This window comes from Hetaerina americana, unplaced genomic scaffold, assembly GCF_022747635.1.
Source record: "Hetaerina americana unplaced genomic scaffold, ioHetAmer1.1.p SCAF_3, whole genome shotgun sequence".
Taxonomy (NCBI): Eukaryota; Metazoa; Arthropoda; class Insecta; order Odonata; family Calopterygidae; genus Hetaerina; species Hetaerina americana.
In genome coordinates, this window is record NW_027286874.1 from 35,843,199 (window position 1) to 35,859,790 (window position 16,592).

Consider the following 16,592-nt stretch of genomic DNA (forward strand, 5'->3'; position numbering starts at 1 on the left):
ATTTGGGATAGTTACAATATGTGCTTATTGATTATATTCAAAAAGGTAAAAAAATAATGGGAGAGTACTGCACATCATTACTTGACAAGCTTAAGGCATAAATTGCAAAAAACTATATTTGAAGAAAAAGAAAGTGCTTTTTTCAGGACAATGAACCTGCTCACACAAAGGTGGTCTCCTTAGCAAAAATTCACGAACTGCACTTCAAATTGGTTGATCACTGACCTCCAATTCACCAGGTCTGCCCCCCAGCAACTTTTCCCAGTTTCCCAACCTTAAGGTTTTGTCTCGAGGATAGATATTTTCATCGCCTAAGGAGATTATCACATATGTAAATGCCATTTTGCAGAGAAAGTCTATTTGGAAGGATTAAAAAAGTTAAAGAGTAGCAGTGGGGAAAACTGTAAGTAACTGTGGGGAAAAGTATAGTGACTTAAAAGGAAACTCAGTAGAAATATAAAAATATACCTGGAGAAAAAAATGTCTTGTTTGCTCGTTAGGCCAGAAACTTTTCATACTACCATCATATTAGCCATTTGCTCAAAATATAGAATATCTGGGTAATCTATGGTGGCAACACCTTTCATGAAAACACTTAGGAAGAATTTAATGTAAACATTACCTTTTCTCTTACTATCATTGAGAATAATACTGTTAAAATCCCTGAAACAAGCTACGAATTGCTCACCTCACTGTACCATCCTGACATAAGAACAGAACACTTTAGGATCACTGCCCAAGTACTTACACAGTACATGGCACTGTCAAGACATGCAATTGCCTTTAGGTTTCAATTTTTAAAACTTACACTTGTCCAATAATGGCCAATGCCCTAAGGAGAATATTTTCTCACCCACTCACTCTCTTTACTCTTGAACATAACATTCTCTGCTTTCAAAGCACTTTCCTAACATCATTATCGGACCACCTGGGCTTAGTTTGTTTTAGGGTATTTTGTAAGGATACAGTCTATGATGGCCGCTAGCATAATACTGATAAAGTGTCAAGCAAGTGCTTCAGCAAGGGCTGAACATTATAGATGGACATGTGAAAGACAGTTAATTGTGAATTAGCTGATTTGAGTAAAGATAAAAGCGAGTATATTGAGGAGATCTGTGGAAGGCTTTGAGATAAAATGGACTGAATGACCAGTGATTGAGAGCTATGAAAATGTCTAAAAATAGTATGATAAATGTAAAAGGGAAAGTAAATTTTTGTAATTTGCAAGGGAACAATTTGTTTGAAATATATCATGATGTGAAACAAGAATACCCATTGTTCCCAATGACTATACAATGAGTTTACGAAAAAATATGTGACGAGTGTATGGATAAGGTATAATTGTAGATTATATGTTCCCATCCTTATAAACAGCTCATAATGCTCTGCGATGGCTCTGAATGCTAATATCTTTTGCCCTACTAAATGTTTCAAAGCTTGAAAGGAACTGCCTGTTGGTATGCCCCATTTATAACATGTTGTAACTGCAATGAATCACATATGCATCTTATGATAACAGTGTAACAGCGTTCTTCTGGGTCTTGCCCTGACCAAATGATTTTTTTAAATTTGACTTAAATGTCTAATGCTAGTAGGTGTGGTAAACCTGAGGAGCACTGGGCTACAGAGCAGAGATCCCAGGTTCAATTCTAGGTGATGCCTCTGAACACCCTCAGCTTTACCCAAGCAGTGTGTTCTTCTTGTAAAACCACCAGCACCACAGGGAAAGGAACTGGCCCTCTTACACAGATGTGAGTGTTACATGCCATTGATCTAAGTATTAGGCGAACTATTGCCTCAAAAATCAAACCAACCTTCAGAAAGATTACTGTTTGGTGGTCCATTGCCACATGAGTTGGATATATCATTGACTGCATCCTTTACCTTTTTGTTTTTAAATGGCATCATAACTGACAACTTATGGATAGAACTCCTTCAAGAAGTTTTCCTTCAAGCCTCTCAAGAAAACTTTGAGCTTTCTTGGGAAGGTAATCATTTCATAGTACAGTGGAACCTCATAATATAAGCATAATCCATTCCGCAATCTTTCTCATATAGTGAAATACTCATTTATTAAAACAACTTTTGCATATAAATTAATGTAAAATATGATGATGTGTTTCATGTAAAAAAGATAAATTATGTACAAGGTTTATTCAAAGAAAATTATGCATACATTGTTTGGGATCGTGGATCACATTTACCTTTTCTTCTATTGAAGAATGAAGCAACCAGGAATGCGAACTCAATTTGTAAAAGCAAAAAAAAGTGTAAAAATCAATTGCTAATAACTTACGATACCTATCAATTTCCTTTTTACTAGAAAGCTGCCTAGATGCATTTTTTTTCGCTGATGCTTCAAAATTTGGTAAAAATGTAACACAGAATGATTGCTAAATAAATTTATGGCGCACAATACCCTATTAGGATGATGCCGCGTGTGCATTGTAAGATGCAAAAATTTCAGGAAACCCCCACATCTCATTTAGCATGCCGTGGATGATGTTTCTTCTAATTAACTTCCTGGAGCATTCATGGCTCCCCTTATATACTTATTCAGCCATTGATGATCCTGACATGTTATTAATGAGGCAAGCAAAAATCAATTTCCTCTTCTCACAAATTATATTCTCGTTTATAGAGTCACACTGAAATTGCTTTTCGTTTATGCACATAAGAAGCAACCTTTCAACATCATTTAGAATAGGCAACTGCTGCATAGATACTCATCACTCTATTTGAAGCATCTATTTCCTTACTCTTGTCCATGCTCTTGAAGAAAAGGCCAACCATTGATGCCAACCGATTGTACACGTGGACTACATAAGCCATGCCAACACCTTGTTCCCAATTTTCAATGATTTTAATTTTCATTTCAACAGTTATTTTTTATCTTTATTCTCCACTAGTTTTCTTATTATGAATTTACAATTTTAAAACTATGCACAAAATATTATCAAACTTTACACAAAAAAATTACTAATAATATTGTTGATCACAAGTTTGGAAAAAAGTGTTGTCACTAGCGACACAAAGATGTGGGCGGAACGAGTGCTAGAGGCAAACTGCAGAAGCAATGAATCCAAGAATTTCCCTCGCCTCATCACTCATTATGCAAAAAGTCTCTTACTAAGCAAGTCGTTTTCAGGAACAATATTTTTGCTAATGATGCAAATCACACTTTGTGTGAAATGCTAGCTAAGCGAGGTTCCACTGTACATTATTTCAATCTTTCTCCCAACCTTTTGGAATTTTTTAACTTGGCTAACAACAAAAACAAGTGCTGTACGCAATGACTATTTATTTGGGCAAGCAGTGAAAGAGTGCCTAACCTGAGACAGCTACAGCTAAGTAGGTTTTATGAAATTAGAGCAAGATTACTACGCTAATGCAAAGAAATTGTGAAATCCAAAATTCAATACAGAATTCTGTGAAAACCTTCACAATGAGTTAAATTTTATTACTAATACCGCATAAAATTCAACATAAATTTATAATCATACAAATAAGTATGTGATGGATAGTCAGAAATCCATTTCACACCAAGATGAAATTTCTGGTAGAAGGGAAGAAATCCCAATCCTGACATGGAAAACATGATAATCTTTTTACCATCAATGGGCCATGAAAGCTTTAATTAACTAATACGAAATTTAAATATCTTGATAAGAAGTCACTTCACAGTATTCAGAATTATTATTTACTTTACTTAGACTTACAAGCTATTGGACATGTTACTGGTTAATAAACTTCACATTACTAATTTTTCACATTTTTCACTTTTTTTGACCTTGAATTTCTTCCCTTGGATCCAATATAATACTAAAATATTTTTTATAATGGTAATTACATGATTAATTTCAGCTATTATCTTTCACAATTGGTATTACTTGCAAAACATTTGTCAGTAAGTTGACTGAGTCCACCATATTGGTGGATAACCAGTTTCCCAAAACACCTGTATCTATTATTCAAATTGTTAGCTCTTACAATTCCTTTTGTGTGAAAAAACCAAAACTAAATTTTTCAACCTGAAAGTTGGTTTAATTTAATAGGCAAAAGCATAGCTCACCAAGAACTAAGCCCAACATCATGTGAAATTAACACATCAGGGCGGGGGGGGGGGGGGGGTCAATCTATTCCCTGTGCTGCCAATGGTTTCCCGGGATGATCTGGTACCTGAACAATCACATAGCTTGGGTTGAGCTGAGGGTGCCCAGAGGCATGTCTGAGCCATCTGGTCAGTAGTGTAACCTTCCACCTCTTGGACTACCACACTCCATTTATCCCATGACTTTTATGTAGAATCATGGGATAAATCAGCAAATAAATAAATAGAGCAAAAATGAAACAAATGATTTAAAAAAGCAACTTAAGCCATATAGCCTCATAGAAATATGGACTTTTATCCTATGTACTACTGTTCACTTAATATTTATATCATGCTTTTTCTTTGGTATCTTCACTAATCTTTAAATGAATATTACTTTCTTGAAGCAAAAAATAAAAATTCTTCAAAAGTTCCCCTCTGAATATTTCCTTGTCTGAAGTACCCCCTTTGAGCACTATGGATGTTTAAATTTACTAGAAGCACTCTCCACTTTTCACTTACACAGCCGTAGGATTGAATTGATATGATGGTTGAGGGGTAGGATCATCCCAAGACTCCTCCATGGTGATGCTATTCTGTGTTTCTGTCTCCTGTGACCTAGAAATACAACAAAAAGCAAAACAGCATTGAAATGATTAATTCACTGCATGGAAAATACCATGAACGAGAGACAAAATTCATTGGATGCCACATTCACTAAGCACTAGACGTAAAGTTGGAGTGAAGTTATGAACATACAGGGTGTGGCAATGTAAATTCCTTTTTTGAAAGCATTTTGTGTTTGAAAAAAGGAATTTATGCTGTCACACCCTGTACAAGCAGGTAACAGCTCTTAAAACATATCACATAATAAATTTTTCCATATACGTTCAATTAGAATTTGGATATTTTTACTATTTTACTGGAGAGTAGGCATTATTTTTTAACGCTCAAAGAACACTAATATTATTTCTCAAATAAACTGTCAATTTAAATATAAGACATTTGCAAGGGTTGACCATAATTTTGGGGAACCCACTTCATTCAAATTAGCATAATAATATCTGGATATCTGTCTATTACCAATTATGAAGAAATTAACAGTACAGATTCGCAAACAAGTGTATTTTTGGGCAAATATTGTTTGAGTAGTAACAGTTATTGCCTGAAGCAGATGTCAGAACTAACAAGGAGCAGTTAGTAGTCTCATTATGACATTAGATGCATAACATAATATCCTTTGTGAGCAAGAAATAAATGACTTTGAAACAACATCATAATCAAAAATTCTCTTTTATGCACAAGTTATTGACAATGGATCTTCTCATTGAGGAACACATATTCTAAAATATTACAATAAATTCTAAAAATATTAGTTTTTTTATTTCACCACAATGATACACCCGAGCTAAAAAACAGCAAAGGAAGGTCATTATCACTTCAGTTGCGTCAAAATAACATCATTCTCATCAACTCGTAAAACCCCAGAAAATCACTCGCAAGCATAATAAATCATTACTTGATAACTAGACCACAGAGGAACTAAATGAAAAATGTCCTATGAGTAACGAAAATTAAAGTTATACATGTACCAAAGTAAAAATGAGCAACAAATGAAATGCTATAATATAAAAATAAAAACATTGAGAATGAAATTTTTAGTCCCTTATTTCCACATCAAGCATGAACCAATGTCACAATTTATGCAATACTAATGAAGTAACTTTCAACTGAGGATCAAGTAGGTTAAGGATTGTGAAGAAGAGCAGAGATTCTAGGTACAATTTGATAGCATCTCTTCACCCTCTCAAAATGACACCCGGGGAGCACCCCTGTAAGAAAATGTGTTTGGCACCAATTTTTCCAGAACAGCCAACTTCCCTCATTCTTCCAAGAAAGTTAATTTCTCTGTATTTTCCAGGTTTTTTTGGTTTGTATTTCCACCCATTTTAATAAGTACATATAACAAGTAAGGCTGCTTATATGACAGTCTTATAACATGTTCATAAGGTTTACTTGCACACTAATTTCATGATACCATGTTACAAAAGAGTGACAAATTTACATTTAAGACATGCATGCTTTGAAATTTGAATGCTCTGCTTAACACTCAAAATTAACACTTGGATTATATTCATGGCACTTTCATCCCCTAAGGAAAAAATATAAGCGAGGCCATGATAAGAAAAGCTCTGCTCTCTGAAAGCCAATTCTCCTCCTTTCCCTATACCACTTACCTAACATTCTCCCTTCCATTACAGCCTGAACATCCCATTACCTTTCAACATTTCTTACACCTTCTTTGTCTTGCTTTTTTAGGATGCCCCAATGAATTTTAATGCTTTGCTCACCATATTTAAAACTTCATTGTTAATCATCCTCTCCATCATATCTTTACCATTATTCTCTCCATTTGTAAAGAAAGATGGAAAAAAGAAAGAACTACTTTTCGCAGTAGATAAGGATATAAGGAATTAAACAATACCAGGAATCTTTTTTCCATTCTAATTTCATGATCATAACCATACAAAATATGAGAGAGAATTAGTCAACCTATTCACAAATAAGCTCATGCGTAATTATCATCAATATTTTGTATTCAAACCAAAAATTTTCCTTGATGTTTATTAATCTAACTCCTTAACGCAGGTGGTGGCTCGCAGGGTAAAATGCATTCTACCACCTGGTTTCTGCACCACCAATCACATTCAGGCATGAACATAATTGAAGACCTAATTTTTACTTAATTCTAGCATACCTAAAGCAAATGGATGTCTATAAATACAAGTTTGACTGCTATTGATCAAATATTCACATGGATTAGGAATCCCACCAACAAACTCTATACTGCTGGGTGAGTGTTCTAACCATCTTGGTGGCAAGAATTACTAATAATCAGGGAAAACTTTGGTGGAATTAAAGAAACCATGTTCTACATAAAATGTCCTGAGACAAAAACAATTTCAAAGCATCTGAATTCAATTTAAACAGCACAATACCTACATCAAAAGGCATTTTATTACCATTAAGAGAGAGTTGTAGATAATTATTTCCAACATACGTGCAATTATGATCCTTGCAGATAATCTTCAATTTGGTGGGAAGATTTTCAATATCCAGTTTAAATTTCTGATACCACTGAAGAGCTTCCTCCTCTTCACCATAGTCAACAAGTAAATTAACTAATTTAAGCTGCAACTCGGCATTGTCCTTTACAAGATCAAGCATCATTTCATTCCAGCTTTCTCCCTCTGAAAATGTGAACATAGTACGCACAAATATGGAAGACAATAAACACAACTTCAAGTAGATTGAAAAAAGTCACTGAACCATAGAAAAATAGTCTTACCCAATGTTCCATCAACAAATCGTTTTGCAAGCATAAATCCAAGAGCCCTCTTATTCTGCTGATATGAATAATTAGGGCATAACTCAGGAGAAACTCCATATGTCTTCAAATATCTTCCAATTAATTTCATTACACATTTAGGCTTGAATTTACTTAGTTTTACATCAGTAACTTTCAACTCCCTAGAAAGTAGGTAAATTTGCATCTCAATTAATCATAATACAATCCTCAATTTGATATGTTTAAAATATTTCTTTCAATTTATGCAACAAAAAATTTCCAAAGAAACATCTAGATGTAATACCCAACCAGTTGGGGAACAACGGGTGCACAGTAATGAATTTACCAAAGTTGAACAGAGACATCCTCCCTCCCTAATACCAAAGTCTTTGAAGTGCATATTTATTTTCAATCTCAAATATTATTGAAGACAATAAACAATCATTAAAAATTGTGCCAATTTAATTCACACATACCTGAGTCCAACTCACTATGCATGATTAAAGTTTCAGATCAGGATATCAATGAAAAAACTTTTAATCATTTAGGTTAGTCTTCTTTCCTATTTTTGCACAAAGTTTACTTTACATAAAAAAGTCCAATGCCAATCAAAATATCAACACTACCAACGCTTCCATATGGGAGTTACCTGTAAAAATATTTTTTTCTGTATTTCCAGGGGACACTCCAAACAGGGGATTTTAGCCTTAAGCTGTGATGGAGTTACAAAAACTATTCCAAACCAGACATTACAATGAAGAAGGTCCTAAAGATGCATTATATTCCATTGTAGGAATAATAAAAGCCAGATGGAGTAAAAATATTATAAATATTCTTAAAAATTTTAAAGTTTAATCTACAATAATAATATGATGAAAATTTTATGAAAAAATTTTAAAATTTAAAACTTAAAAATATGTGAACTGTTTAATCTTAAATCTACGTACTTTCATTCCTCATGATGAAGGATCAAGTTAATGCAGTGGCCAATAGATAGACTTCCCACCCTGAGGGCCTGGGTTCAAATCCCTTCCTTCATTTCCCGAATATCCTTAGCTTACCAAATTACCCACCTATCCCTAATGGTGCAAATGACCTCAACTGTCAGTGGCCTCCCATAATAACTGTTCATTCCAATGACTATTTTTCTATTATACAGAATGTAGTTTTTTACTGAATTTTATGTAACTTTCATATTACAACAATTATTAATTCTCATATGAGATCTAGTATACGCTTTAAATGTAAAAATTTAAGAAATTAAAGGGTAAAACTTGACGAACTATTTCCTTCAAAGCTGAACGAATTTTATTTAGAGAAGTCATCCCATTATAAGGTAACCATCACCACTGCTAAGTACTTATTAAAGGTAGATTTTGAATGGTCCCTTAAGCTATTTTGTATTATTAGATGCAGAATCATTTCTGGAACAAGTGGTCTTCAGTTGTTTCATTCATTATACATAAAATCCATTCCGTGATTAGTAATTTTAGAACCTCTATGCATTCTCCTCATCAGTCATATTGCAGTCTCAAGCATGGACAAACATGTTACTCTAACAAGTCTGCCATAAATAAAAACAAAACCTGGGACCTCACATGAAAGGTAAGTACAAAATCGACCTCATTACTAGAATTCTGATAAGTCATGCTTGATATTGAACTATTTTTGTAAGTCATAAAATAATTTTATCTCAAAATTCATTGGTAACAGAAATGGCTAGAAGGTTTATGCATAATATTTTCCCAAGATCTATTTTCTCATAGGTTAAATTCTCAATGTGCATGACAGTTAAGTTTCATCCTCTTGTTTTCATAAAAAACCCCATGTCCCCATTGCCACGTTACTCAGAGATGAACTTGCTACATGAATAGCTTGACTGAATGAGAACTCAATTAAGCTTTCAAACACACCTTATTGATTTCTCTACAAATCAGAGTAGGGCACAAATTCCAAATTCCTGTGATACTTGCCAGTTTAAGTTAAAATACCATAGCAATTTACAAACATGATTTGATTCTAAAAAATATTTTTAACCATAATTCTTTTAACCACATCAAATGAAGAAATGATGGAAGTATAAAGGAGGAAATGGAAAGGAAACTAATTACAGCTTTTACAAAGATTGATCACTCCTGTCCCATCATTTTTAACTGCAACTTATTTCACTCTTTTCCATTTCCTCATTCCTATCAGCATACTGCTTTGAACAGCCAATTCTAAAATTTCTTCAAGCTGTAAGTTTTCTCCATGGGAAAAATACAGCTTTACTTCAATAAGTCAAAACATCTGGGATAAGAAACATAGCCTTTTTCAAATATTAAACATTCCTCATTGCAATAAAGTCACTGTTAAGCAATTACTATAAGTATTACTTTATTATTGACCATCTTAATGATACTAATTGCAGGGGCCAAAAGGGGCAGGGGCCAGGGGGCAGGGGCCAGGGGGCAGGGGCCAGGGGGTTGTTATTACATGGTGTAATAAAACAGCTTCTAATAAAATTAAGCATTTCAACATGACAAACTTTCTTCTGATCTGGCATTAAGGCAATGTACCAAAAATTCCACCATCCAGATCATTGAATTGCCAATTACCATGCTACAACCTTGAATTTCAACTATAATAATATAATGAGGTTAAAAAAGAAGCTTTACCATTCCAAATAAAGATTCAATATTTCACCATCATGGTTTCGATGCTGCGCATCCTTATCAGGTGACATACATCAAAAGTTTTTCCGACAATTGCAGACAAACAACCCCTAATTAAATGTATAACACAATGTGTTTTTTTTTCCACTGCTATTTCTAAGAACAGTGGAGTGTTACATTGAGTTCTTCATTTAATGAACATTAACTTCCACAAATTTGAGCCAGAAACCTTCCAATACATACCCTCCCCCTCCCCAAGCTGACTTATAGGTTACTGCACCTGCCCTCAACTTACACCCTCTCCCTTACTCCCATTACCTTCCTCCCCTCTTGGAGCCGGGAAATATAAGTTGCAAAACTTTTTATGAATGTCACCAGATGATGATGAGCAGCATCGAAACTATGGTTGCGAAAGGTTAAATCTTTATGTGGAAGTGCAAAGTTTCTTCTTCTACCCTCATGATGAAGGAATTCCACAAAGTTAAACCTGAAACTGTTATGTTTATAATAAAATAAATGGTAGTATAATCAGAACTGATGGAAACATGTTCTTGGTAGTGGATATGCTCATAATATTTCCAAATATTACATACAAATGAATGTAAAAGATCTCTGGAACATATAAAACAGTAATTTTTTCAGTCATGAAAATAACAAAATAAGATTACTTACTTCACAAGGGACTGTATCCTTTCACTTAATTCAATCTCATTTCCTTTAGCTAACAACTCATCCATAAATTTAACGATTTCTCCTTGATGTTTTGGGCTATCTTTCAGAAAATTTTCAACAACTGTCAATTTGTCTTGAAAAATGAGTTGTATCAGGAAATCTTTGGCTTCAAAATGTTGGTGGAGTTGCAAAATCTCAGCGCTTTCACATGCCTGTAAGAGATATATAAATGGATAAAATAGAAAAAATGATAAATTAATACACCCTTTGCGGAAAATACCCAGAATAATACATGCTGTAAATGACTAACACTAATTAACATAAAGTATGTATGAAAAACCCTGAAACTAACTGGGTTACTAGTAAGGAACTGCAATTTATTTTTCTAAATTTTCTCCCTCCACCAAGAATCAATGTTGAAGACTTAATGATGACAGCAGGGCCATGAGGAAAATAAAGATATATTCGATAGTCAATGTTTACCATTTTTTCACTTTTCACAACCAAGGCTCGTCAATTTAACTGTTGTACTTACATCAAATGTTACCGCGTGGCATCTGCAGCAATTACCTACTTATCTGATTCACCAAACTTAATCAATTCTTTAAATGAATTTCTTTCAGTGTTGATTAAAAATGAGAGCTGAGTCACACTTTATATTTAAGATAAGTTTATATAAATGCTTGGAGGGAATTAATATGACAACAGTTATGCTATAAACCTCATAAGAAATTCTATAATGTATTCATTTAAATATACCTTCATTCATTCATTCATCCATCAACCTTAAAGTTATATGAAGATGCAAATTCTCTTTGATTTGTTAGCAACCTCTAACCATTTTAAAAATACTACCTTCTTCGTGATACAGAAGACCTTACAATTCAATACTTGAAAGTACATAATAAACTAGATATTTTTCACAGAACATGATAGTAATTGAACAATTAGTAATAGTATTTGAAACTAATTATTGTCTCAAATGGGTACCACTTACAAATGTCTTCACATCACATATACATTAGATGTTTTCACCAGCATTGCTGCTGGAGGTAAAAAAGCCAAAATTTTGACTTTTAAGATAGACCCAGACTTCTTAGAGACTTTCAGAAATTTTTCGCATCTTATATGACACCTTTTCAATATCATAACCCCATCCCTAACACATAGGCAGTTTGAAAGGTTCTGGGAAACACCACCAGATGTCAAGAGCTAGCGCAATGAGTTTCCTGCATAATAATAGGTAATCCTTTATGAGTAAACACCTAACATGTCCGTTATCTGGGAAGAGGTCTATGGTGCGGATGCCTCTCTGTTGTTGTCCCTGCGTAGTGATTTGTGAAGATGGAAAAATTTGAGATTTGAGCAGTGAGTAATTACTTTGTAAAGAAAGGTAAGAAAGCAAAGGAAATTCATGCAGACTTTCTGAACGCTTTGGAGGACTCTGCTCCTTCATATATTCACCCGTTGCCAAGAAGACAATTGAGTTTAAGTTTTGTTATGACAGCATAGATGATGATCCGTGCTTTCTTTACATTAACCTTGAACACAATTTATTCTTTTCACCACAGAATGCATTATTGTACTTAAAAATAATTTATACGCAAAAAATTGTTATAATAAACAAGTGATTTGCTTTACGAAAAAGATTACAGAATTAATTATGCTATTTGTACAAGGGTCCACTTCTCCCTACTCCTACACCATTTTTTTACAGTTGATGATGATTTATGAATGATTTTTGTACCATGTATTTCCTAAGTTTATTTATGATGAAATTTTCTTGCCTGTATAAATTCATAGTTTCATTTAAGACTGTGCTTTCTCTCTCAATGAACTTCCTTTCACATGAACACAAGCTTTCAAACATTTCTTACTCTTTATATACCATTTGAATTATGGCAACTAAATTTTAATGAACTACAATTATCATATGGAACGCTTTAAATAGTATGATTATTTTAAAGAAATCCTAGAAATTAAATAATTGATTAAATTTAACATTGCACGGCCATATTCCCCATCATATTTACCTGTTTAAATTTCTGGTGTGCCAGCTGCTCTCGAATGTACGGCAGAAACATTTCATTTTCCTCTGCTAAGCAGTATATTTCTGCAACTAACTTCAACAGCCATGTATTTTTCTGTTGATTCACCACAAAAAAACTATTCAGTTTCACATCTGTGGTCAGCAATGATTTCATGTGATTTTTATTATTGGTAATCCATTTATGGAATGTTTTCATAACTGTAATTAAAAGTTATAAATTACAAACTATTCCACCACATTTTGGTAATACATAATAATAAATATTACTCATCCAAATATTAAAATATGCATACAAAAAAATGAATCACATCATAATTATATTATAAAAACAGTAACAAATAAGTAACTATAATGAAATCAATAATCCTGGATTAAATAGAAAAGGAAGGTCTGTCATTGCTGTAGTAAACATTTTTTAAATTAGGATACCCTCAAATTTTTTATAGTAGTGATAAGATGGAATGGCAGTGGAAATTTTCTGAGATAATTTTAAAATCCTCTACCATGAGACAAGAACTAAGATATTTGCTATTGCATAGGACACACCAGCATATAGGGCATACCCTTTTTATTACGCACACATTTTTAGAAAAAGTATACATTTTGCATGAATTTCCATATTGATTTACTGTACTAATTTCATTGGTATTTTTGTCTAAAAGCATATATAAGTTGAATCTGGCTTGTCAGACCAATTGAAATTACAGGTAACTAAGTTTTCAGGTAGTTGATTTACATTTTCACAACTTGTGTTCTGTGACTGCAAAATTGATCCCATTCTAGCAAGACAATTTCAGTATGCCTAGACCACAACTTCATTCCCCTTTCATCAATCCAGCCCTCAGATTGAATGTCCACAAATACACCTGTAGACAGTTTTCTCTTTGTCAAGGTTTTCTGCCTGAAAATCAAAAGAGGCAATTTTGTTCCATCAGCACAGCACGACAACATGACTGTGTACTGTATTTTGTAAAGTACACAAGTTTTAACAGTCATATTATTTGCACCTTTGGAATATACATTTTGTTTGACAATATAAATATATAATGTACAAACATTACGTCTCGTTTCTCTCTTTTGTTTCTGTTTCTCTTCTCTGGTTCTAGCATTAATGAAAATTAAAGCAACTCAAATAGCATTGCCTTCATATTCTTATGGCTTCCTTTATGCTGTTTTATCTTTCGCCATGTGTAGGTAATTCCTCATTATGAATCTGTAACAGCATGATATAGATCCTGTAAAATCAGCTGTGTCTTTGTTAATAGCAATCATTCTTGTTTGTTGAATAGTCATTTCTGTGGAAACTGAAAATCCCAATCTTCTGTGGTCTAATATCCAAGTTTTTATTCTTCTTCTAGTTCCAGCCATTTTGCAATTCAATGCCACTGCTTGTGTTTACCACAAATAGCTTTCTGTAGTTCCTCTACCCATCTTTGCTAAGTTCATATCATCTTTTAGGGGGCAACGGCTGATAATATTGCTGATTGTGCTATCCTAAAACTGAAACAGTAACAACCAATGCAGATTTTCTGCAAATACACCCCAAGGGAGCTTAGCTTAAAGTTGGGAGTTGCACCATTCACATATTTCCATGACACATGATAGTAATTAGCTTTTACTACCAGCTGAATGAAACATGACTTCATCAGCTTTTGCAAAATAAAATAACACATACATGTTCACATTGGAATAATCATAAACCTTAGTTTTCAGCAGATTTGAACTCATTTTCCTTTAATGCTCCCTCTTTCAGAGTGAAGCAAAAAATACATCAGGCAACTAAATGTATTTATAGATTAGAAAAAATATGGAAAGATTTATTTGAAATCACTTTTCAGCAAAAAGATGAACTGCCATAGAATCCTTATAATGTAAATTAATATAAATTATAATTGTTAGGCATAAATTTCAGCTCATGATTTTGATTACTGGTACATAAGACGAACCCCATATCTTAGCCATAATTTGAGGGGAAAAAGTGCATCCTACAAGGTTTGTATTATAAATAACGGTCACAATTATTTCCTGCCATATACGTTAAGTGCTGAGTTCAGGCTGTCGGGTAAGTGTGCCCATGATCGCAGATTGTATTGGCACTGATATGATAACAGTGCCCACCATTATCACTGAAATTTTGCGATGTGAAAGATCTGCAGTAAACTCATTCTGAAGGTCTTGATGGACGACCAAGAGCCGAGTGGAGTACCTGCTTGCGAAGACCTTTGGCAATGTGCTGAAGAAGGCCCCGGCTTTTTGGACAGTCCCGACTTGGCACCAGGAGGCTATTTCTTATTTCCAAAAGTGAAATCCTCCCTAAAAGGATACCACCACAGGATCTTATGTGCCATCAGAGAAGCTTGCATGCATAACCTTAAGGATCTTCTGGAAACCACCTACCAGGGAGCCTTCGAGTTGTGAAAAAGCCAATAGCGAAAGTGTGTCCACATTCAAGGAATGTATTTTGAAGAATTTTGAGGCATTGTAGCAATATCTGAATTTAATCTATTTTTTGAAATTTTTCTAATACCTTTTTATACAAACCATGTATATGCAGACAAATACCATAATTGGGTATTATAAGCACGAATGCTATTTTTTTTGTCATTCCAATCCTCCTAAAATGGCAAAAAATTTCATAGAGGCAGCTATGAAATACTCGTGCAGAAATATGAGAATTTTATGTAGTAATAAGCTGGATTCTATGTCACTAGTAATGAGGCTGCCCTCAGGCTCCTCCCATGGGATCCTCATGGGAGGATCCCATGAGCAAAATAAAATGGATTTTACCCAATTTTCTTAAGAGTCCTCAGTGGATTCCAAAATATTGTTTCCACTGGGTTTACTCCCTCATGAATGGAATAGGTATGGGTGAGCAATGGCAAGTTCATCCACTAGCAAAATATGTATTCAAGGAATTGTGAAATATAACTGAGCAATTCTTATTGGACTCTTGCAGGGATCTCTTTCAGTCAAGTGGAACTTGTTTTAAGGCAAAGGAGACACTGAACTATTCTTTATGCAATATAATATGTCATAAACATGAGGTAAACTTGGCTCGATTTGTTCAGTATTGACAATACTTTAACATTATTCACATTGCATGCCAATTATCTCTTAAAGATTAACTATTCAAAATGGTGTTCTTAAGAGAATAGAGTTAATTAAGGAAGATGGTACACAGCTGAGGTGATTTGCACCATTAAGGTAAGAAAGGTGATTAGTACAGATTTTTTGGAGAATGGGGGAATGGTGGAAAACTGATATTAACCATAGCCTTCTCTAAAGAAAAGGCACAAAGAGATTCAGAATGTAATGTTCCACCCCACAGATGGCATTCACCACTTGAAGTGCTGTCCACATGGCACCCATGTAAGAATCAGGATTTTACTGAAAAATTCAGCCACCTCTGGAATTTGAACCCAGGCCTTCATAATAGGAAGCCAATATATGAGCCACCACATCACCCTGATCCATGCATCCTAAGAGATCCACCTAACAAAAGCATATACTGTTCTTTGGGTGTATGAAACTATGTGAATAAACAGAGTGGCCATACACAAGAGAACCTAAATAATGGGTTAACTAAGATATTTTCCCTCCCATGGACTACAACCTTGATGGGGTGGAAGGACTTGTGCATTCCGATGACCCCTACAGCTGTGCTGATGGGGGCAATGGTAATTGCTCCAGGTAGGGTCATCTATAGGTCAAAGGTTATGAGCCAGATAAAAGTTAGCCCATGCAGTATCTGTTCCTCAGTGAGGCGGCTGCAAAGGC

The 16,592-nt window shown here is 34.2% G+C and overlaps 1 protein-coding gene across 3 annotated transcripts in view; it reads right to left on the reverse strand.

The window, feature by feature from the left end:
* Positions 1-16,592, reverse strand: part of Nbr (exonuclease mut-7 homolog) — a 58,621-nt gene that overhangs the window by 30,900 nt on the left and 11,129 nt on the right. For all 3 annotated transcript variants that reach the window (XM_071587756.1, XM_071587755.1, XM_071587754.1), the window contains 5 exons: positions 12,799-13,013; positions 10,766-10,977; positions 7,440-7,621; positions 7,152-7,341; positions 4,613-4,708 (listed from right to left, as the gene is read on the reverse strand). In XM_071587756.1, coding sequence (XP_071443857.1) covers positions 4,613-4,708; positions 7,152-7,341; positions 7,440-7,621; positions 10,766-10,977; positions 12,799-13,013 — 895 coding nt within the window. The remainder of the gene's footprint in view (positions 1-4,612; positions 4,709-7,151; positions 7,342-7,439; positions 7,622-10,765; positions 10,978-12,798; positions 13,014-16,592) is intronic.